The 23,418-nt window shown below is 36.5% G+C and overlaps 1 protein-coding gene across 8 annotated transcripts in view; it reads right to left on the bottom strand.

Annotated features, from left to right (window-relative positions):
- DENND4A (DENN domain containing 4A) overlaps nt 1-23,418 on the bottom strand; it is a 137,598-nt gene that overhangs the window by 38,774 nt on the left and 75,406 nt on the right. For 2 of the 8 annotated variants that reach the window (XM_078448741.2, XM_078448743.2), the window contains exons 15-22: nt 9,729-9,862; nt 6,299-6,434; nt 5,730-5,936; nt 5,264-5,392; nt 4,862-5,003; nt 4,329-4,460; nt 2,049-2,165; nt 1,076-1,210 (exon numbers count right to left, since the gene is read on the bottom strand). In XM_078448741.2, the coding sequence (XP_078304867.1) occupies nt 1,076-1,210; nt 2,049-2,165; nt 4,329-4,460; nt 4,862-5,003; nt 5,264-5,392; nt 5,730-5,936; nt 6,299-6,434; nt 9,729-9,862 (1,132 nt within the window). The remainder of the gene's footprint in view (nt 1-1,075; nt 1,211-2,048; nt 2,166-4,328; nt 4,461-4,861; nt 5,004-5,263; nt 5,393-5,729; nt 5,937-6,298; nt 6,435-9,728; nt 9,863-23,418) is intronic. The other 6 variants (XM_078448742.2, XM_078448744.2, XM_078448745.2 and 3 more) reach the window with 4 other exon arrangements.

Below are 23,418 nucleotides of genomic sequence, written 5' to 3'. Positions count from 1 at the left end.
GGACTAAATGGTGGTGAGGCAATTCCACAACGCCAATGAAACAAATGTTAACATTTTAGTTTTAACAATTATCTAATAAAGAAATGCAAAGTAAGATGGCTATAGATCATTTAACTTTTTTTTTTGATAGCTAGAGCAGGGGGCGCTGCAAACTTTTTCTGTTGAGAGACAGTACATGTTTTGTTTTTTTAAAAAAATTTTTAACAACTATTTATGATTGAGAGACAGAGAGAGACAGAGCACAAGCAGGGGAGGGGCAGACAGGGGCAGGGAGACACAGAATCTGAAGTAGGCTCCAGGCTCCGAGCTGTCAGCACTGAGCCCAATGCAGGGCTCGAACTCACGGACTGTGAGATCATGACCTGAGCTGAAGTGGGACGCTTAACCGACTGAGCCACCCAGGCGCCCCTCCCCCAAAAATGATTTGATGAAAATTTGTGAGACCAAATATTATCCCAAATCCTAAACACTCTTTTCCATTAATTAGGTGATAACTTATATGACCTGTCAACTGTCAGAATATGCCTTAGTCTTCTCATCTATAAAAGAGCACTTATATCCTCTCTCCTTAATCTAAGCATTGTTCTATTAACAAATACAAAATAATATGCAAAAAGCACTCTGAAAAGAAAAAAAATATTAGGTATTATTATCTAAACTAACTGGAAGACTATCCTCTTGCTTCTGAGAAAACAGGGACAATAATGACGATTAAAGAACTATAGGCTTCAGGGGCTCCTGGATGGCTCAATTAAGTGTCCGACTCCCAATTTCGGTTCAGGTCATGATCTCATGGTTTGTGGGATCAAGCCTCATGTCAGGCTCTGCACTGACAGCTCGGAGCGTGCTTGGGATCCTCTCTCTCCCTTTCTGCCCCTTTCCCACTCATGCTCACTTTCTCACTCTCAAAATAAATAAATAAACTTAAAACAACAACAACAAAAAGAACTATATGCTTCATTTAAAAACTGGTAAGTGTAAGGTACCCTCAGATGGATCATCTCACTTGCTCCCACTTCCCCCTTCCAGAAAGTCCATCATTCCAAACTCAAAAGATGTGTACTGTTCAACTTACCAGCAGCGCCTTCTTCTGATATTTTATCAGCACCATTGTTACCGGTGCCACTGGGGCGAACTATACTGGAAGAACTTTGATAATTAAGCTCAGGAAGACAATCAGCACTTCCTTTTGCACTCTCGCTCTCTGATACTGTAAGATTAAAATGAATCATTAAGATAAAAGCTATGTACTTCATAGAAGGTATAAAGAGAAGAAGCTTTCAGTTCTAAATATTTCTATCTTAAAAAAAATTTTTTTTAAATATTTATTTGTTTTTGAGAGAGACAGAGACAGAGCACAAGTGGGGAAGGAGCAGAGAGAGGGAGACACAGAATCTGAAACAGGTTGCAGGCTCTGAGCTGTCAGCACAGAGCCCGACGCGGGGCTCGAACTCACGAACTGTGAGATCATGACATGAGCCAAAGTCAGACGCCCGACCGACTAAGCCACCCAGGCACCCCCTAAATATTTCTATCTTAAAATAGGTGATTAGAAAATACCAAACACCTCTACATCTATTTGTCAATCACAAGTAGATGATTGCAGTTATTTGAGGCCTCAAGACGTGTATCAAATTACTAAGTACTGGTCATGTGTGAGGTCCACACATTTTGTATTTCTTTTTGGTTGTGAAACACTGCTTTTGATGGAGGTGGCCAAAGGGGAAAAATAGAAGTCACAGACCATTAACAAAGCATTACATAAAAATATTGTTAAACCTTAGAAAAGAGCCACTGTTTGTAGTATATTTGTACTATGAGAAGAGAATTTGATTGGAGAGTGTTGTGCCACTGAGACGAGACACTTTACACATAAAGTATTTGTGTGTTGGAACATTAGGTGGTGAAGAGAGCCTGTAATGTGAGGAAAGAGGAGTTATAATGGGAACTTGGAAAATAAAATCAGTACTTTTATACTTGAAGCCACTTGTGTTTTCCGTTAATAGACGTGCACAAATTTATACAATATCAACTTAAATAATACCTACGGGAACTAGAATCACTCCCTTTCTTATCTTTTTCTTCTTGAATTTCTTCAGTAGATATATCCCCTCTTCTAACTTCATCCTTAGATAATGAATTATACCCAAGATCAGACTGGCCACCTAGGAAAAAGAGAAAAAAAAAAAAAGAAACAAAAACCCTCTGCTGTTCATCATAAGCTTCTTTAGTGAGAACAACTGGATTTAGGAGCAACACACTAGTGTTTAGACTTCCTGATGAGAAATTTTCTGGATAACTTACAATTGAAAGCATTATTTTGTCAGCCCCCCTCCTCCATCTCTACTAATGCAAGAGAGGGATGATCGCAAAGTAACATTTCTGGCTCCACACCGCAGTCAAAAGAGACTATGTACATTCACACTACTGTCTGGGATCCTAAAGGTACAGACTAACCAGATGTTCTTTAAGCCCATGACCTTTCCAGGTTAAAGTCTAAGTTCCAGCTAAGCAATGGAGAAGAAAAATCTGCAGGGAATTCCTGACAGAACATTCACACGCAGATCACTGAAGCCAAATGTATAAATGATTCTACCCAAAAATCATTTAGGTTTGGGTTTATTTAACTTTATTGATAGGTAATTATTTTTCTGCAAGTTCAATGGAATAATTACTGAACTGCACTTGAGTACAGATACATGGGAATGAGAAAAAAATGTGTCACTGTTAAGCAAACCCTGCACTGATAGAAGAAAACTTCTAATACATTGCTGTTCAAGAAGTCCTCTGTAATTTTCAGCAAATTGTTTTCACTAGAATAGCATCAAAATACAAAGTTTTAAATCCTATTTCTCCATCTTAGGAGACACGATTTTAAGCAAACCACTCAACCTTTTGGTTTGGATTTCAAGTCTCCAGATTTATAATACACAAAGCAGTTATGACTATATGAGAGAGGCTATATATTGAACGGTTTTATAAACCTATAAAGAACTGTGTAAAGAAACTGTATTAAGGATCACTAGGTATTTACTTTAAAATTATAATTTTGAGTTTGTATTTTTTCTAATCAAACTTTTGGCTCCATTTGTACAGAAAATACAAATTTAAAAATATGGAGATGATCATGATGGAAATTCATGCTTTTGTTAGATTCTGCAATGCTTTAAAATAAACTTTTCAAAAGCCACACTTAAAAACAAAAGATAGAGGGGCCTCTGGTCGGCTCAGTCAGAAGAAGGTGAGACTCTTGACCTTAGGGTTGTGAGTTTGAGCCCCACGTGGGGTGTAGAAATTACTGAAATAAAAATAAAACTAAAAAATAAAATTGATTTCTTCATTTTTAAGAGAGAATGCCTGAAGATGACTACTATAACCCGGATTAATTCATATTGCATGATCAAAATATAAAACCAGCCAAGTAAGAACAACTATGAAAATTACACTGCAACACAATTTGCTTACATTCATTACTCTTAAAAGTAGGCATAAAAGGAGACAGACCAAAATAATGTTACCATATGTAGAGAAAGAAGCCTTCATATTTTGTTATTAATGCTTAGATTTTTAATTTAAAATTTCTGTCTGTTAAGAGGTGGCTCTTACACTATGCACGAAAGTCATGTATCTTTTTTAAATGTCCTAATGAAGAGAACAGAATTATTCAACAAATTTCAGTGTGTCAGTTTTAATTCTTAGAGGAAGATTATGTACAAATCTGATATTTTAATGAAATTAATGGCATCTTCAGTGCTAGAAGACTACAAGCTTTATATATATTTGAAAAGTTTTTTATAATGCCTTTTTATTTTACTATAATATAAGAGTCACAAGAAGCTGGCAAAATAATACAGTACAGAGAGTTCCTGTGTACTGTTTACCCAGCTTCTCTCAATGATACTATCTGACATGAAATATAATACACTGTTAAAACCAGGAAGTTGATGTTGATATGTACTATTAACTCAGATCAGGGCTATAAAGTTTCTCTTTAAAAAACCTCTAATAACATTTTCACAATTACAAGGAAGAATTTATCCTTAAAAATTACATGATAAAGATATCTGTGTGCTATCCAGAGTTAATTGGATTATCATCGGCTAAATACTTGAATAAACTCTCAAACTTTTATTTCTATTCAAATAAAGAATGAATAAAACAGCATGTAATTATTAAACACAGTATCAAACCAAATGCCTATCATATAAAATTAAAAAGTGACAGTTAACTTAAATACATCATTGAAAATTAAAATCTAAAAAAGACAGATGAGCAAATCTAGTTTGTAAAATGTACTGTAATAAATGTATACATAAGCACACACAAACCTGTACTAGATCTATCATCAGTAGCATATACTTTGATTAAACCCGTATTAAAAGGTGCCTGCTCCACAGTTTGTGTCCCATGACCACTATCCATGCTGCCATGACTAATAGCATCCAGGTCACTGCCATCTGCTTAAGAACACAATGTGACAGCATTTTACTACTCAGGGAGATACCAAAAATACACATTAGTTGTCGCTCAAGCTAATAATCCACTAATATTGAACACGAAATGTGCCACATAATTAGCAAAATACAACTATACCAACTATAACTATTGTGAATTATTACTGAACACTAAAGCAAGATCACCAGAGCTTCATAATTTAACAGTTCCAGGAAAAAAGTGAAATTTGGTGTCTTTCAAAGGGGAAAATACTCTAATATTAGAATTTGCTTAATGGCAATAAAAACTAGAAAACATTTAATATTTTGAAACTATGTAAAATTTCTAAAGAAATGTAAAGTGTAACTAGTCAATGAATTTTTTTTTTAAAGTAAAACATATACATCCTTTAAGAACCTTTAATTACCTGAGAGAGTTGTTTGTGATAAGTGTGCGTGTTTCTTTAAAGCTCTTTTGAACTGTGCTACTCCTAAAACAACGTTTCTTACTTTTGTCCAAAGAAAATAGCCACTACGACTTCTTGAGGGCCAAGTACTTTCCAGAACAGCCTATGCATTCAACAAAATAAAATAATTAGTAAAATAACATTGATAAGTGAGTGTACATTGGCTTTATAGTTAAGCTAAAGAAGATCTAAATCGATTGTACAACACAAAATAGAATAAAAAATCTTATTTGGTTTACAAAATATACTTTAGTACTCCAAAATTAATGCCAAACAAGGCCTGAATCAATGATTTCTGCCAACAAATTAAGGGTGTATAATCACAAAAGTTATACTTTTTCTCCACTAAATCAAAGTAATTACCTTATTATAATAACCATAAGTAATGGCATTGGGGTCAATACCAGCTTTCTGCATTTCGAAAAGCACTCGAACTGCAAGCACGGGCTGATCATACTGTCCACAGAGCTGCATGAGAATGCGGTAGCACACCTGAAACACAAAACGCAGAGTGTACAGAAACAAAGTACGCATGAACATAAATCCAAAATAAAGTAATGCTTTTTATTTCATTTCTTATAGTTGCTATTGTTTCTCCCGTTTTTAAGTTTTTAAAATAATGCGTTAAAAAACATGTTTAAAATACATGTATTACTTTTTTTAAGTTTATTTATTTATTTTGAGAGACAGAGAAAGAGCACTGTCAGCACAGAACCTGCTACAGGACTCGGACGCACCAACCGTGAGATCACGGCCTGAGCTACAGTTGGATGGTTAACCAACTGAGCCACCCAGGTGCTCCTAAAATGCATTTGAAAAAAACTGTTACCTCATCAGGGGGATCCATCTTCTTTGACTGCATTTTTTTAAGCACATCATATGCTGTTTTCAGGGCCCTGACTTTTGAATGACATACTTTCACATAAGCTGGCAGACAAATAAACCATAGTCCGTAACAGTGACGCAGTAGACATCTAGACCACATTTGGGGAATGGAAGAATACTTCTTGGCAATTTTATGGGCTGATTTAATTTCCTAGAAAAACAATGCAAGGATCTCATTAATAAATATACACATTTAAGTATTCTTATTTATTAACTGAATGCTGAATAAGGGCAGGTCATATGCTTTTATAATATTTCGCTCACAAAATCTGTCTGTAATTACTATACAGTCAAGCCTCTGCTTGAATGTGTATTATAAGATGTGTAAAATAAAATTCTAAGATAGGAAAATTAGTTAATGTTTTGAAGTCACATTACTATGAATTCAGGACGCCTTGTGGAGCATGATAACCTACTCATATATATGGGGCAGTAAAATATATTAAGAAAGAGTATCACATTAATTTTGTTCTAATACTTGAATATATGAAAAGCACAAAATTGTCAAAGTACCTGTTTTGTTCTTCTGAACATGGGAGAAGGGCTACTAGGACTACTTGATTTTGAAGGCAATTTGTTCTTTCGTGTTTGTAGAAATCCTTCAGGTCTCTCAAATAAATTGTTTCTAAGAACTGGAAATCCATTATAGCTGTTTTTGAAAAGAAAAAAAAAATCTCAAGCACACATAGATGATCATACTGGTTACAATCTAAAAAATATTCTGACCAATATTTCAACTATTTTTCTCCATCAGACAATGATATATACTTAACAAATATTCATGCTAATGTTGCCTTGTAATAGTCAAATACAAACTCAAGTATATATTTTAGAGCTAAAAAAGCAAAATATATTTAAATTTTGTTGAACTTAACATCAAACCCTAAAGTAAATCAAGCAAGCTTTGTACGTTAGTATTCATGTAGATACACAGCAAACATATCAGATAATATGATGGTAAAAGGTCCACCAAATCAATACGCTTTCAGACAGGACAGTCATTAAAATCGCTGCTTTAGATTAAAATATTACTGTTGAACTGTCCCCTTAAAAAGATACAAATAACGTATTAGTGCTCCAGGACAAACATATTATTATGAATTGGTTTATCACGTTAGTTAAGTAGGTTCAGGCCCTCATTTATGAGAAAGAAAATTGAAGAGGTTGGAGAAGAAGAAAAGATTAGAATGAGCGGCTCAATGAGGAGGTGGGCCTAATGTGGGTACTAGAGCAAAGTATTTTGGGAATTTAAAAGGTAGCAGCAGCTAGGAAAAAGACATGCTTTTGAAAAGAATAGAAGAAGCCCCTGAGCATCACAATGAACCTACTTTAAAATCTTCCTAAGGGCATACAAATAGTTTCAATTAACTGAGAAAACCAGTTATAATAAAAGATAGTAAACTATATCTATTATACATTACTATAGGCAAATTCAGTAAAATGAAAAAATATTGATAAATATTGAATGTTAAGTAGGAATAAAATAGCAAAGGAGTTCAGGAAAACTATGCCCCTTAAAAAATTCATTGTATGTACATGTGTGATAATGAGACCATTCTGTGTGTCTTATGGAAACTTGCTTGCTACCTTATCATTTTACACAGACAATGTAAGAATATGAGTCGCCTCTCACTAAGAGGACCCACTGTACTCATTAAAGACATTTAAGTTGTTTTTCCAATGATTGGTATGATTACACCAGAATTATATTGTTAGTCTCAATTCAAAGAGTGACTTAGATTCTTTAAAAAATAGAAACTTTCCAAGCTAAGCAATTTTTTATTAACGTAAATCTAAAAGTTAAATTTTGAAAAAGTTAAAAGCAAATCATAAAAAAACAAAACTTTATTAGTGAAACATGTCTCCCCACAAAAGTCTTAGAAGTATAATGTACCAAAGGGATCAAAGATATGAGATCTTGTTTAGAAAGAAAAAAAAAAAAAGTGAGAAAGAAATTAGGAGAGAGATTTTGAACACCTTTGACAAAAGGCAGAATTTTAAAAAGTGATCTGAGCAACTTCATCAATAGACAAAAAGTAAGGGCAGGAGCCAAGCGGCCTATGAATTAACTGACATTCACAAACACCTGTTGCACCGCTTTTTTGTCTGTAAAAGGAAGAATTTAATCCGAGTTACAAATAAGGATGTTCTGAAAAATCCTTTTTCAATGAAAATAAACTATGACCTAATCAGTGATAGATGTGAAATGGCTTTAAAGTAAGAAAATATTATTGGAGAAAGAAATCATTTATTATCTAAAACGAAATATCAGGGGCGCCTGGGTGGCTCAGTCGGTTAAGCGTCCGACTTCGGCTCAGGTCATGATCTCACAGTCCGTGAGTTCGAGCCCCGCGTCAGGCTCTGTGCTGGCAGCTCGGAGCCTGGAGCCTGTTTCAGATTCTGTGTCTCCCTCTCTCTGACCCTCCCCCGTTCATGCTCTGTCTCTCTCTGTCTCAAAAATAAATAAACATTAAAAAAAAAATTAAAAAAATAAATAAATAAAACGAAATATCAGTTTAGGGGCACCTGGATGGTTCAATCGGTTAAGTGACTGACACTTAATTTCAGCTCAGGTCATGTTCTCACCGTTCCTGAGATTGAGCCCCGAGTTGGGCTCTGCACTGGCAGCTCAGAGCCTGCTTGGGATTCTCTCTCTTCCTCTCTCTCTGTCCCTCCCCAACTCTCTCTCTCTCTCAAAATAAATAAATAGGGGCACCTGGGTGGCTTAGTCAGTTAAGCTTCTGACTTTGGCTCTGGTCTTGATCTCATGGTTTGTGGGTTGGAGCCGCCCCGCGTCAGACTTTGTGCTGACAGCTCAGAGCCTGGAGCCTGCTTTGGATTCTGTGTCTCCCTCTCTCTCTGCCCCGCCCCTGCTCATGCTCTGTCTCTCAAAAATAAATAAACATAAAAAATTAAAAAAAATTTTTTTTAAATGTTAAAGAATAAATAAATAGGGGTGCCTGGGTGGCTAGGTCAGTTAAGCATCTGACTTTGGCTCAGTTCATGATCTCACGGTTTGTGGGTTCAAGGTCCTGCATCGGGTGAGTTCGAGCCCGCTTTTGACTCCACATTCTCTCTTCCTCTCACTCTGCCCCTCGTGGGATTCTCTCTCTCCCCCTCACTCACTTGCATGCTCTCTCTCTCTCTCAAAAATATAAATAAATAAATACATACATACATACCATTTATTAGAAGGAAATACCATTCTAAGTAAAAATAAATGCATACTGGAAACCACCTCTAGTAGATAACAAGTGTATGCACATAATATACCTCTAGATACACAGATTATAATATATCTAACTCTATCATAACCCTATCTCAGAACTTTCCTCTCTTTTCCACTAGACTTGAAAGCAGTAAACAATGTATCATTCAAGTCTATGTCCCAAGCACTCAGCACAGTGTCTGAACAAACTTCCTGAATTAACAACGATCAATTCCCAATAGTTCTGAATTTCCACAGCTTAAAAGAAACACTCACAAAAAAATTAATAGCCTAAAAAATTGTATCGTCAAAATCAAGGCCACAAATATTGACTCTACTTCAATTTTTGTAAACAGATTACATTAATCAATATGTGTGTGGGGAAGGGGATGAAAGGGAGGAAATCAGCTTTAGTGAGAAACAAAAATCAAAATCTATAATAAAAGTGCTGCATTTTGGTGGGGTGAGTCCTAACTGAATTTAGCCAACATTTATGAGAACAGATACTTATGTAGATATATAGAGCTTCCCAAGTCTAGATTATGCAAAATTATAATTCTTTTCTTTTTATACCTCAAAACTTAATAATGGATGTGGGATAAGCTTGCTTACCACCTAAAAATTAGGAATCTGTAAAGTTTGGATTTTTGAAAATACCACAGTCCTTAGAAAGCTACGTCACAGATGATGGATTGCTTCTCTCTTTCAATCTCAAACATTCTGCCTCTTGAATACCTGTACTGTAAAGGGGGTTCTTCACCATTGGGTAGATGGGGGATCTCAGGTGGTGTTACAAAAACAGTATGTTCACTTTTGAAAGATTCATCCAGTTCTATAAGTCGCATTTCACCACTCTTGTCCATATCCACCTGAAAAAGTTTAAAAAACATACATTAAAATAATACATTGGTTAGCCAAGAGTTTGTCTATGGGGAATGGTTAAATAAACCATTTACATAACTGGATACTAAAGAGCTATTAAGAAGAAAAAAAAAGAGCAAGTTCTCTATGCACCACTAAACAAGACTTCCAAGATAATTAAATAATAAGGTGTAGAACACTGTATATAGTGTACTGTCTTTTGAGTAAGAGAGAAAACTAAAAACACATATTCATATTTTTGTTTGTATTCACATAAGGAAATATTAAAGAATATTATGAAAAGCAATTACCTGTATGGGGAAGGGGAGATGAACAGAATGGACAAGGATGGGATAGGACCCACATTTCCCAATGTGTACCTTTTTATATTATTTTGCATTCTGAATCATGAGAATGTACTCAAGAAGTAGTATTTTTAAAAATCCACAAATACATGTGTGTATTTGTTGAGAATACTGGGATCTTTGTTTCATTTATACTCAATATAACATATTTCCCTAAGTTCTTCCAGTTTAGGTGGAAGCATAACGGAGTTAAAATTCCAGTCATATCAGTATTAAAAGTACTGTAGTAGTATAATTTCCCCTAGATACTCTATGGCAAGGTAATAGTAAAAAAACTGAAAACAGAGTCCAAATTGCCCAAAAGGAGCTCATGAACAAAAAAGCACACATCAACATCCATTGGAAAAAAAACAAACAAGAAAACCAAAATGTCATACGTATCACAAAAATAACCCACAGCACTTTATTAGGATGGAGAGAATATCAAGTATCACTTGGAAATAAACGGGAGGACAAGAATTATTAACAAGTCAAATCTTTATTTTTTAAAAAATTTTAAGGTTTATTTATTTTTGAGAGAAAGACACATAGTGTGAGCGGGGGGAGGGACAGACTTTGAGGGAGACAGAATCTGAAGCAGGCTCCAGGCTCCAAACTGTCAGCACAGAGCTTGATGCAGGGCTCGAACTCATGAACAGCAAGATCATGACCTGAGCCAAAGTGAGACACTTAACCGACTGAGCCATCCAGGTGCTCCAACAAGTCAAATCTTTAAGATAAGGATTCAGGGCACAATCTACCAAAAAAGGACAGGGATAGCTTTTAAATTTTTCTAACTCTTATAAAAAAGTTAAACATTCAGAGTGTTCTTACATTAAGTGTTGGTTATAATTTCATAGTATGACATGCTGTAATCTCCAAGATTAAAGAATGTTTTTAATGGTAAATCCGTAAAGTGAACTAAATAACAATAAAGATGGTGTAGAATGACAACATGAAAAAATGTTCACAAAATAATGACAGTTGAAAAAAAAAGCATACTATATATATAGTATGATTCTAATTTTTAGGAGTGAATATATATGCCATATATAATACATATTTCTGTATATATGTGCACATATATACTTTTGTTCGTTTCTCTCTCTCATACACACTCTTATCAAATGTTACCTCTGAGTAATGGTATTACTGCAATTACTTTTCTTCTTTATATTGTTCTCTTTCAGCTAAAAAATAATAAATATGTATTACTTAAGGAAATTTTTTAAAATGTTTTTTTTTGAGAGAGAGAGCGAGCATGAGCAGGGGAGGGGCAGAGAGAGAGGGAGACACAGAATCTGAAGCAGGCTCCAGACGCCGAGCTGTCAGTACGGAGTCTGACGTGGGGCTTGAACTCACGAACCACGAGATCATGACCTGAGCCGAAGTCGGACATTTAACTGACTGAGCCACCCAGGAGCTCCTAAATATGTATTACTTTTATTGGTTTTTCAAATATTACAAAAGTAATAAATGCTCAGAATAAAAACTTAAAGTAGAATACGTTGGAAGTCCTGCTTCAGATTCTGTGTCTCCCTCTCTCTCTAGCCCTACCCCTCTCACACTGTCTCTCAAAAAATAAATAAACATTAAAAAAAAAAAAAAAGTGTCAGTGGAGGGAGGGGCAGGGAGAGAGGGAGACACAGAATCTGAAGCAAGCTCCTGAGGTGGGGCTTGAACTCACAAACTGTGAGATCATGACCTGAGGCGAAGTTGGATACTTAACCAACTGAGCCACCCAGGCACCCCCAAAAAAAATTAAAAAAAAAAAAAAAAGAATACGTTGGAAGTTACCTATGTTTTCAAAAAACAGGCAAATGAATAAACTATGATAAATGGTTGGAAAATACAATCACTAAAAATTAAAATAGTAAAGATCACATAGACTTCTGGTTGAGTAAGACAAATTCAACACAACAATTTACCTTCAATCCCTCTTGAAATCTCACCAAAATGAGAAGTAAGGGACTGAAAAAAAAAACCCAACGAAGACAAAATGAACTGGAGAGAGGACAGTAGCGCAGCTGGAGTTCAGAACATTTCAGAAGCTGCAAAGTAGACTGATGTGACCCGTGAAAGCTGAAAGCCACATCTCTGGCACTGGGGAGGGGATAAAGGAGAGAGCCAAAAAAGCAAGCCATTTGCTCTGCAGAGTCCCAGAAAGGTCGGGAATTAAAAGTGCTTGATGACCCGGAAGACTGGAGTACACATGGGGCGGAAGCAGGAGAATTAGTTAAAAGCCTACATTCAAGGACTCCCAGATCCCTGACTCAGCCCAGTGCAGTTAGGCTACTACCTCTCCCCACTGTGGCCCGAGATGAGGTTGAGTCTTTTTACGTGAACCAGAGGGACTCTAGACTTGAAGATATCAGGCAGAGCTGTGGGAGATGAAGGAGGTTAATAAAACAGGTGAAGTGAGTAAAAGCCTACATGTTACAACAAGGGAAAACCTCAGTTACCTTCCCCACTGAGCTGGGAGAATACTGGCAGTCAGGCTGACAGTCCTCAGGCTAAAGACTGTAGATACCTCTCGGGGAAACTAAAATAGCCTAAAAGAAAAAAATTATAGACACTGCTCAAACAGGGCAGTGAATGAATGAATAGTTGAGTTCCTCTATGATCATCAGTCTCATACCTAAGGAAGCTCCAAGTTTCAGCTTCCCAGAAAAGCTCCAATGAGTTCTTTGTTCCTCATTGAAATACCAACCAAAGATCACATGAGGAAAGCCAATCACTTGGAGGACAAAACAAACAAATAATAAAAGTAACATCTGAGTAAAAAATAGACACAATGCAGGAGGAAAAAAACCCTTCAAAACAACTAAAATAAACAAGTCTACATCCATGATAAGAAGATGCTATGAAGAAGAGACGTAACAAAAATTACAAATATGATAGCAGAAATAAAAAGTATATTATAAAGGATGAAAGGTAAACTTTAGGAAATCTCCCAGAAAGTGGAGATGAAAAACAGAGAGACAGAAAATGGGATGAAAAAATATAAGAAAATTAAGAGGATCAGGATAGGAAGGCCAACATCTAAACAACACATACTTCAGAAAAGGGAACCAAAGAAATGGAGGAATGAAAGGGGATGCAAGAAAACTGCCCAGAATCTGAAGAAAATGGGTCCACAGAGTAAGTAGAAGGGCCTGCATGTGTTCAACTCAGTGAAGAAAAGCCATCTACCAGGCATATCCTTGTGCAACTTTAGTAGAGTATCAAGGATCTTAAATGCTTTCAGAGAGAAAAAGAGATCAGGTATAAAAGGTCAGAAATGAACATGGCATTAGACCAGATGTTATTCTCAACAGTAACAATCAAAGCTAGACTTCAAAATTTTACTTCCAACCAAATTAGCAATCAAATCTTAGGGGAGAATAAAGAAATTTACAGACAAGTAGGGCATCAAAAAATGTGTATCTCCCACATACTCTCTCTCACTAAGCTACCAGAATTTGTGCTCCACCATTAAAAGGAAATATGCCAAGAAAGAAGTTATTGAAGCCAGAAAGCAGGGGTACCAACTCCGAAGAGAAATCAATATAAGTCCCAAGATGATGGTGAAGGAAAATCCCAGGATGACAGACTAGAAAGCAATCAGTTCAGATTGGAATACACATGGAAATTTCCAGGAAAAAAAAATTACGGATATGTTGGAAAAATTGAGGTTAGATTTTTCACTTTTGTGAGTTTGGAAGAGTTTGGAGATGAATTAATAGTAGACATAAAACAAGAAATACAGCATTAACTTCAGAGAAAACAAAATCCATGCATGAAAGTACATCTAATTATAATATATTACAAAATATACATATGTGGTCTAGCTGGGATTACATACAAAGTGACAGTAATATTAACACTGAACACCAGGACACCTGGGTGGCTCAGTCAATTAAGGTCCGACTTCAGCTCAGGTCATGATCTCACCATTCATGGGTGTGAGCCCCATGTCAGGCTGTGTGCTAACAGCTCGGAGCCTGGAGCCTGGAGCCTGCTTCGGATTCTGTGTCTCCCTCTCTCTCTCTCTCTCTCTGCCCCTCCCCCGCTCACGCTCTGTCTCTCTTTCTCTCTCTCTCAAAAAACAAATAAACATTAAAACAAAAAACCACAAACACTGAACACCTCTTGACCAAAATTCATTATAATGACAGTGGGAGAATTCAGGCGGTATGGGAGATAAGACATTAATGTACAATACATAAAATAATAAAAAACAATAAAATCACATTATTTGGAAATCTTAAGGTAAATGAAGAAATTGCTGAAAGAGAAAAGTGGTTGCCTTTGGGGAGTAGAAACTAGGGGCAGGAAGGAATGGGCCTGAAGCTTGGACAATTATCTGACTTTTTAAACTGTTGTTTTGCTGTGTTAAAAATGAAAATCTCCTTTTATGAGATTTGGCAGCGATATTAAAAATGCTTATAAGATCTGGTTATGTAAAAAATTAGGAAAGTATGTATGATAATTATGTAAAAAACACTGACAGTAAATGTGAAATGGTATTAGGGTACCAGGCTTTACAGAGTTTTTTTCTCACTTTTATTTCCCACACTGTTTCTTCAACATTTAATAAAAGTGTTAAAAATTAAACTTTTAATAAAATCATAGAGCACCTGAGCCCTTATTAGCAAACTAACAATATTTTAAAAACATTAGGAATATGTCAATTATAACTCAAAATCATAGGTATGCCTAAGTAGGATACGGTGTCCATGGGCAACCCAAGAACAAATGAGAAGCTCTACCCACAAATATTTTATGCAGATGATACGTGGTTAATCTAATTACAAGGGCACCACTGATAATGAAAAAGAAGAGATGGACCAGAATGAAAAGGTTAAAACAAATACCTAAGGTCACTGGAAAGAAAGCTGGCAACCACTCCTGTCTCCATGATGGAACATTACAAGAGAACTGCTTGTCTATGGACATCATATGTTTTTATTTTATTATTATTTTTAAAATAATTTTTAAATGTTTATTTTTGAGAGAGAGAGAGAGAGAGGGAGGAAGGGACGGAGGGAGGGAGGGAGAGGGGCAGAGAGAGAGAGACAGAAGGAGACACAGAATCCGAAGCAGGCTCTAGGCTCTGAGCTATCACCACAGAGCCTGATGTGGGGCTTGAACTCATGAACTGTGAGATCATGACCTGAGCTGAAGTCAGACGCTTAACTGATTGAGCCACCCAGATCCCCCCATGGACACAATATGTTTTTAAATTTTTATTTATTTATTTTTTAACAGCTTCTTCTTCTCCAGACCTGTGCCTACTTCCTACTCCCCAGCCATTTTGCTCACAAAGAAAAAACCTGTTTATGAGCACAACTGCTCTAATTCTCAGTATCATAAAGTCTATTAAAATATTAAAATTTTGCACCATAGATTCAGTACCTTGGGAAAAGATATTTCTCTTAACTTGTATACCAGTAAAATCTCATTTCAACATTATAAAAACAGCCATGCTATACGTCCTACATGCATCAGTTGGCCATTTCTGTCTTTTGGAAAGCACAGTGATGTCTGCCCATTAGGAGAAAAAGAAATCCAACACCCATGACAGGATAAAACTAAAAGAATTTTCATATTCTCTTCATATTTTTTTCCACATTAATATGCTCAGAAAACACTGCAGACAGATGCTTGGGAGACTGAGAAAAATCTTACCAGACTATCTGTTACACAAAACTGCCCTTAGTGGGGCACTTGGGTGGCTCAGTTCATTGAGCATCCAACTACGGCTCAATTCATGTTCTCACGGTTTCTGAGTTCCAGCCCTGCATTGGGCTCGCTGCTGTAGGCAGTGATACTCTGTCCCTGCCGCTCTCTGCCCCTCCCCCATGCATGCCCTCTTTCTCAAACAAACAGACAAAAATATGGCCAACTAATCTTTGACAAAGCAGGAAAGAATATCCAATAGAATAAAGACAGTCTCTTCAGCAAGTGGTACTGGGAAAACTGGACAGTGACATGCAGAAGAATGAACCTGGACCACTTTCTTACACCATATACAAAAATAAACTCAGAATGGATGAAAGACCTAAACATAAGACAGGAAGCCATCAAAATCCTCCAGGAGAAAGCAGGCAAAAACCTCTTTGATCTTGGCCGCAGAAACTTCTTACTCAACACGTCTCCAGAGGCAAGGGAAACAAAAGAAAGATGAACTACTGGGACCTCATCAAAATAAAAAGCTTCTGCATAGCGAAGGAAACAATCAGCAAAACTAAAAGGCAACCCATGGAATGGCAGAAGATAGTTGCAAACAACATATCAGATAAAGGGTTAGTATCCAAAATCTATAAAGAACTTATCAAACTCAACACCCAAAAAACAAATAATCCGGTGAAGAAATGGGCAAAAGACATGAATAGACACTTCTCCAGAGAAGACATCCAGATGGCCAACCGGCACATGAAAAAATGCTCCACATCACTCATCATCAGGGAAATGCAAATCAAAACCACGAGGAGATACCGCCTCACACCTGTCAGAATGGCTAACATGAACAACTCAGGCAACAACAGATGTTGGCCAGGATGCAGAGGGAGAGGATCTCTTTTGCATTATTGGTGGGAATGCAAGCTGGTGCAGCCACTCTGGAAAACAGTATGGAGGTTCCTCAAAAAACTAAAAATAGAACTACCCTACGACCCAGCAATTGCACTACTAGGCATTTATCCACGGGATACAGGTGTGCTGTTTCGAAGGAACACACACCCCCTAATGTTTATAGCAGCACTATCAACAATAGCCAAAGTATGGAAAGAGCCCACATGTCCATTGATGGATGAATGGATAAAGAAGATGTGGTAGATATATACAATGGAATATCATTCAGCAATCAAAAAGAATGAAATCTTACCATTTGCAACTATGTGGACCGAACTAGAGGGTGGATGGAACTAAGCGAAATTAGTCAGAGAAAGACAAGTATCATATGACTTCACTCATGTGAGGACTTTAAGAGACAAAACAGATGAACATAAGGGAAGGGAAGCAAAAATAATATAAAAACAGGGAGGGGGACAAAACATAAGAGACTCTTAAATATGGAGAACAAACAGAGTGTTACTGGAAGGGTTGTGGGAGGGGGGATGGGCTAAATGGATAAGGGGCATTAAGGAATCTACTCCTGAAATCATTGTTGCACTATATGCTAATTTGGATGTAAATTTAAAAAGTAAAATAAAATAAAACATTAAAAAAAAAACCAAATTGCCTTTAATTAAGCACAATCCTATAGGAACTGATTGTAAGAATTCAAAACATAATCATATGAAGAACACATGGTTCCTAAATTAGTCATAAACGAAACTCATACAATTCTCACACACTGTTTTTCTTATTCCTATTCAGCATTACCCACTCTAGCTTTTTAAAGTTGGGCAAATGTGGGGCACCTGGGTGGCTCAGTTGGTTGAGCCCACTTCAGCTCAGGTCATGATCTCAAAGTTCATGAATTCGAGCCTTGTGTTGGGCTCTGTGCTGACAGCTCAGGGCCCAGAGTCTGCTTTGGATTCTGTGTGTGTCTCTCTCTCTGTCCCTCCCCTGCTTGTGTTCTGTTTCTGTCTCTCAAAACTGAATAAATGTTAAAAAAAAAAACAAAAAAAAAAACCACTTAAAAAAAGTTGGGGAAATGTTTTCTGTTTGAATATGCTAAGATCAAAAGATATGTCTAATTCCTGTTCACTCTTAGTCATAGATTGACTTAGGTAGTCTCTCTCTCTCTCTCTCTCTCTCTATATATATATAATTAATAATATAACAATAATATATTATATATAACATAATATAACATTATTATATACATATAACAAAAACATTTTATATATAATATATATTTGATATAAAATATTTATATATAAATATATAAAAGTAAATATTATTTTCCATAGCTAAATTGCCAAAAGTAAGAGGACCTGTTCATTTAAAATATTAAGTTAAAAGGGGCACCTGGGTGGCTCAGTCAGTTAAGCATCTCTTGATTTCAGCTCAGGTCATGATCCTCAGTTTGTGAGATCAAGTCCTGCTTGGGATCCTTGCTTTCTCTCTCTCTCTCTCTCTCTCTCTCTCTCTCTCTCTCTCTCCCCCTGTCACTCTCTGCCCCCCTCCCATGCACACACTGGCATGCTTTTTCTCTATCAAAATTAATAAATACATTTTGAAAAAAAAAAGTCACCCAACTAAGAACCCCAACATAAATGATTATTTTTTAAGTTATTATTGATATTCAGGGGCGCCTGGGTGGCTCAGTCAGTTGGGCATCCAACCCTTGATTTTGGCTAAGGTCATGATCTCTCGGTTTGTGGATTCGAGCTCCACGTCAGGTTCTCCACTGAGTGTGTAGCCTGCTTAGGATTCTCTCTCTCTCCCTCTCTGTCCCTCTCCTGTTCGCACACGTGCTCTCTCTCTCTCTCTTTCAAAATAAACAAACATTATAAAAATCTCAGGTATTACTGATATTCAAAAAACATTTGCAGATTAAAAGCAAGTACTAACTTGCTGTGCTGAGTATACTTAAATTGTGGTACTAAAATATGAAAGGTAGCAACAGTACTGCATATTTACTATTTCAGAGAGTTCTGCTTAATGATACTAGAAATACAATGAACCTCTAAGTGTATATGAAGGTTATTTAGGTATATTTTGAATCTTGTGACATTTTGTTATTTTCTCTAATAAAAAACTTCCTTTGAATTATATAATAAAGGAAATACAAGTAACTATGTTTTAATGAGTTAATTTTCAGTGTTAATTTTCTTAGTCATTAAAACATTTAATTATAACGTGATTCCATTGGATATTTTGTTGGATCTAGAGTTTGAATAGGTAAATAGCATTGTAGGAAAATAATCTGCCTGGAAACAATGGTTACACATTTAACGGGATTGGCTTTTCTCAACAGAACTTACATTCTTTGTGCAATTATTCTAAGCATGTCCTGCACAGACTCTTATCAAGTAAATAGCAGGTGTCCTACTTTCAGAAATTCCTAGACAATATAAGGTAGTAATTATCAATAATAAAATATCCTCCTCAGAACACGATGCCCTAGGTACCTAGGAAAAGTGTTATGTGTCTTACAATATTAATGAGTATTTTAAAAACCATGTGATACGGACACTACTGTATGAGTTCTTAGTTGAAATACAAACTTATGAACAAGGTGCACAAAATAAGTAAAAATAAAAGGGAACAATACAAGATTTCTGTCCTCTGCATAGTTAATTGGATTCCTACAACAAATTCAGTGTTCCCATGTGGATTAATCAATGTATTGGCTAAAGTATGCTATTAGCCAATCTCTGATCGTGAGTTTAGTCCCTTATGATTCAGTTAGTTTGGCACAGGAAAAAACTGTTATACAAATGTATGCCACAGTTCACAAACCAAGCTGAATTGCACCTAAAGATGACCAGTGGAAGTCCAGCATCACAGGGGAAAAACATTCGAAGTGCATAATGCTAGTCAGAAACCCCACTTTTTTAAAAAAGCAGACTTCATGCCCAATGTGGGGCTTGAACTCACGACCCTGAGATCAAGAGTTGCATACTCTACCCACTGAGACAGCCAGGTGCCCCCAGAAATAATCATTTTTACCTACAAAACCAACAGAATTATTCCTATAAAAAAGGACTTAAAGAAAATATGTTTTAAAGCACAGTTTTCTATTTACCACAGACCTTTCTATTTATTTATTCTTTCTATTAAGCACCAACTAAGGCAAACTTACAGATTTGATTAAGATAGTGAATAAACTACCAATCTATAAACTCAAATAAAAATCAGCAAAATATAAATAGACTCATAATGTTTTCTACTTTTCGGTTCATACTACACTACTCTGAACACTGTGAGATGTGCATAATGATCTCTACTCACAATATATTTTAAACATAGATAAGAAAACAACACAGAAAGACTAGATGACTCAACAAAAGTTACAAGTGTAAGAGCTGGAACTCAGGTTGTCCTGATTCCCAATGCAGTGTTTTTCCTATTACATCTGGCATAGTCAGAATCATTTCTCATTTTTATAAGACATTTTTGGTACTTATTTAACAATTAGTAAAGGACATTTTCATGTCAAACTCAGAAATGAGACAATTTCTGGGGCGCCTGTGTGGCTCAATCAGTTAAGCATCCAACTTCAGCTCAGGTCATTATCTCATGGTTCATGGGTTCAAGCCCTGCGTAGGGGTCTGTGCTGACAGCTCAGATCCTGGATCCTGCTTCGGATTCTGTGTCTCTCTCTCTCTGCCCCTCACCCGCTCACACACACACACTCTCTCTCTCAAAAATAAATAAACATTAAAAAAAATTAAAAAACAAAAAGAACTGAGGCAATTTCTGAATGTGAGGATGAGTTGTATTTTGGCTGTTGTGCTCCCTCCCCTCAAAAATCACTGATTTTCACAATCCTAAAATTTGTATGGAACCAGAAAAGACCCCAAATAGCCAAAGTAACGTTGAAAAATAAAACCAAAGCTGGAGGCATCACGATCCCAGACTCTAGCCTGTACTACAAAGCTGTAATCATCAAGACAATAGGGTATTGGCACAAAAACAGACACAAAGACCAATGGAATAGAATAGGAAACCCAGAAATGGACCCATAAACGTATGACCAATCTTTAACAAAGTAGGAAAGAGTATCCAATGGAAAAAAGACAGTCTCTTTAGCAGATGGTGCTGAGAGAACTGGACAGCAACATTCTCTTACACCGTACACAAAAATAAACTCAAAGTGGATAAAAGACCTAAATGTGAGACAGGGAACCATCAAAGCCCTAAAAGAGAAAGCAGGCAACAACCCCTTTGACTTCAGCCTAGCAACTTCTTACTCGACATGTCTCTAAAGGCAAGGGAAATAAAAGCAAAAATAAACTATTGAGACCTCATCAAGATAAAAAGCTTCTGCACAGCGAAGGAACCAATCAACAAAACTAAAAGGCAACTGACGGAATGGGAGAAAATAGGGTTAGTACCCAAAATCTATAAAGAACTTACCAAACTCGACACCCGAAAAACAAATAATCCAGTGAAGAAATGGGCAGACGACATGAATAGAAACTTTTCCAAAGAAGACATCTAGATGGCCAACAGACATGAAAAGATGCCTGACATTGCTCATCATCAGGGAAATACAAATCAAAACCACAAGGAGATACCACCTCATGCCGGTCAGAGTGGCTAAAATTAAGAACTCAGGAAACAACAGATGTTAGTGAGGATGTGGGGAAACAGGAACCCTCTTTCACTTGTTGGTGGGAATGCAAACTGGTGCAGCCACTTTGGAAAACAGTGTGGAGGGGTTCCTCAAAAAATTAAAAATAGAATTACCCTATGACCCAGCAATAGCACTACTAGGAATTTATCCAAAGGATAAAGGAGTGCTGATTCACAGGGGCATATGTACCCCAATGTTTACAGCAGCGTTTTCAACAATAGCCAAATTATGGAAAGAGCCCAAATGTCCATCAACTGATGAATGGATAAAGAAGATATGGTATATACATACAATGGTATACTACTTGGCAATGAGAAAGAATGAAAACTTGCCATTTGCAACAATGTGGATGGAACTGGAGGGTATTATGCTAAGTGAAATAAGTCAGTCAGAGAAGACAAATATTACATGTTTTCACTCATATGTAAAATTTGAGAAACTTAACAGAAGACCATGGGGGAAGGGAAAGGGAAAAAATAGTTTCAAACAGAGAAGTAGGCAAACCATAAGAGACAAATACAGAAAACAAAGTGAGGTCAATCGGGGTTGGGGGGGGGGGCTGGAATGGGTGATAGGCATTGAGGAGGGCACTTGTTGGGATGAGCACTGATTGCTGTAGGTAAGCAATGAATCATGGGAATCTAGTCCTGAAGCCAAGAGCACACTGTATTCACTGTATGTTAGCTAACTTGACAATAAATTATATTTAAAAAATAATCAATCAATCAATCACATTTTCTTTAAGTCACATAAATTTGAACGTGATGGACCTCTTTAAAAAACCTTACAAGTATAACTTGTTGACTAAATACATGACAAAACTTTGCTTTCCTCCTTTTTTCTATGGTCATGGGCATAAAATCATGAACACTGTATGCATATATACTCACAAATTTACAGGAGTTTCAAGTACAATAACTTTTCAAGTGCATATAATGTTTTCCGTTTCATCATCTGAGAGTAAATTGCTGGCCTGATGACCCAACACCCTTCAATACTTTAGTGTGTATTTCCTACAAACAATGACAGTCTGCTATCTAACCATAATACAACAAATTGTGGAAACCAACATGTTATACTACTACCTCTGTCTAATCCTCAAACTACATCCGAGCTTTACTGATTATATTAATGATGGTATGCCAAGAGCATCCAGTTCTGAATGATGAGCCTTGTATTTGCTTGTCAAGTCTCTATAGTTTCCTTCACTTTTGAACAGTTTCTTAATTTTTCCTTTATTTTCTTAACCCTGAAAATTTGTGGATTACAGAAGAGGTATTTTGAGGGATGTCACTTAATTTGAGTTTGTCTCATACGTCCTTGAGATTCTATAGGTCATGCATCCTTGGCAGAAATATCACAGAGTTGATGTTGTATTCTCACCGTGGCCTATTATAGGCATATGATGTTGATTTGTTTCCCTACTTGTAATGTTCACTTTGATGACTACATAAAAGTGGTGTCTGCCAGGCTTTCTGTTCCACTATAAAATTCCTCTTGCCCATTTTGTAATTAATACGTATTTTGTGCAGAGGTACTTTGAAACGAAAATCCTGTTTCTCATCAGACTCTCAGTACCTGTGTAAACTCACAGTTTCCTATTTTATTCAATGGGTTATAATCTGTTACTTAGATTTGATGTTCAAATTGTCTCAGATATAGCCAGTGGGGGTTCCTTCAAGCTAACTTACCTTTGTGTGTGTGTGTGTGTGTGTTGTTGTTGTTGTTGTTGTTGTTGTTGTTTTAAAAAACATATCTCCATTTTTCTTGGAGCAATTCCTTATGTTCTAGCACAAGCTACTTCAGGGCTCATCCTGTACTTTCCTTGCCCTAGACCCAATTATTCTCCAAGGAGTCCTAATTCCTTTTAGTGGAGAATGGGCGTTAGAAGCCAAATTCTGTTCATTAGGTGTACTCACCACTATTGGGGTATGGCTGCTTCCAGATTCTCTAGGTGTACAGAGCTAGGGAATATATGTATGTA

Source organism: Panthera onca, chromosome B3 (assembly GCF_046562875.1).
Source record: "Panthera onca isolate mPanOnc1 chromosome B3, mPanOnc1 haplotype 2, whole genome shotgun sequence".
NCBI classification, from domain to species: Eukaryota; Metazoa; Chordata; class Mammalia; order Carnivora; family Felidae; genus Panthera; species Panthera onca.
This window is presented reverse-complemented; position numbering and strand designations above follow the sequence as displayed.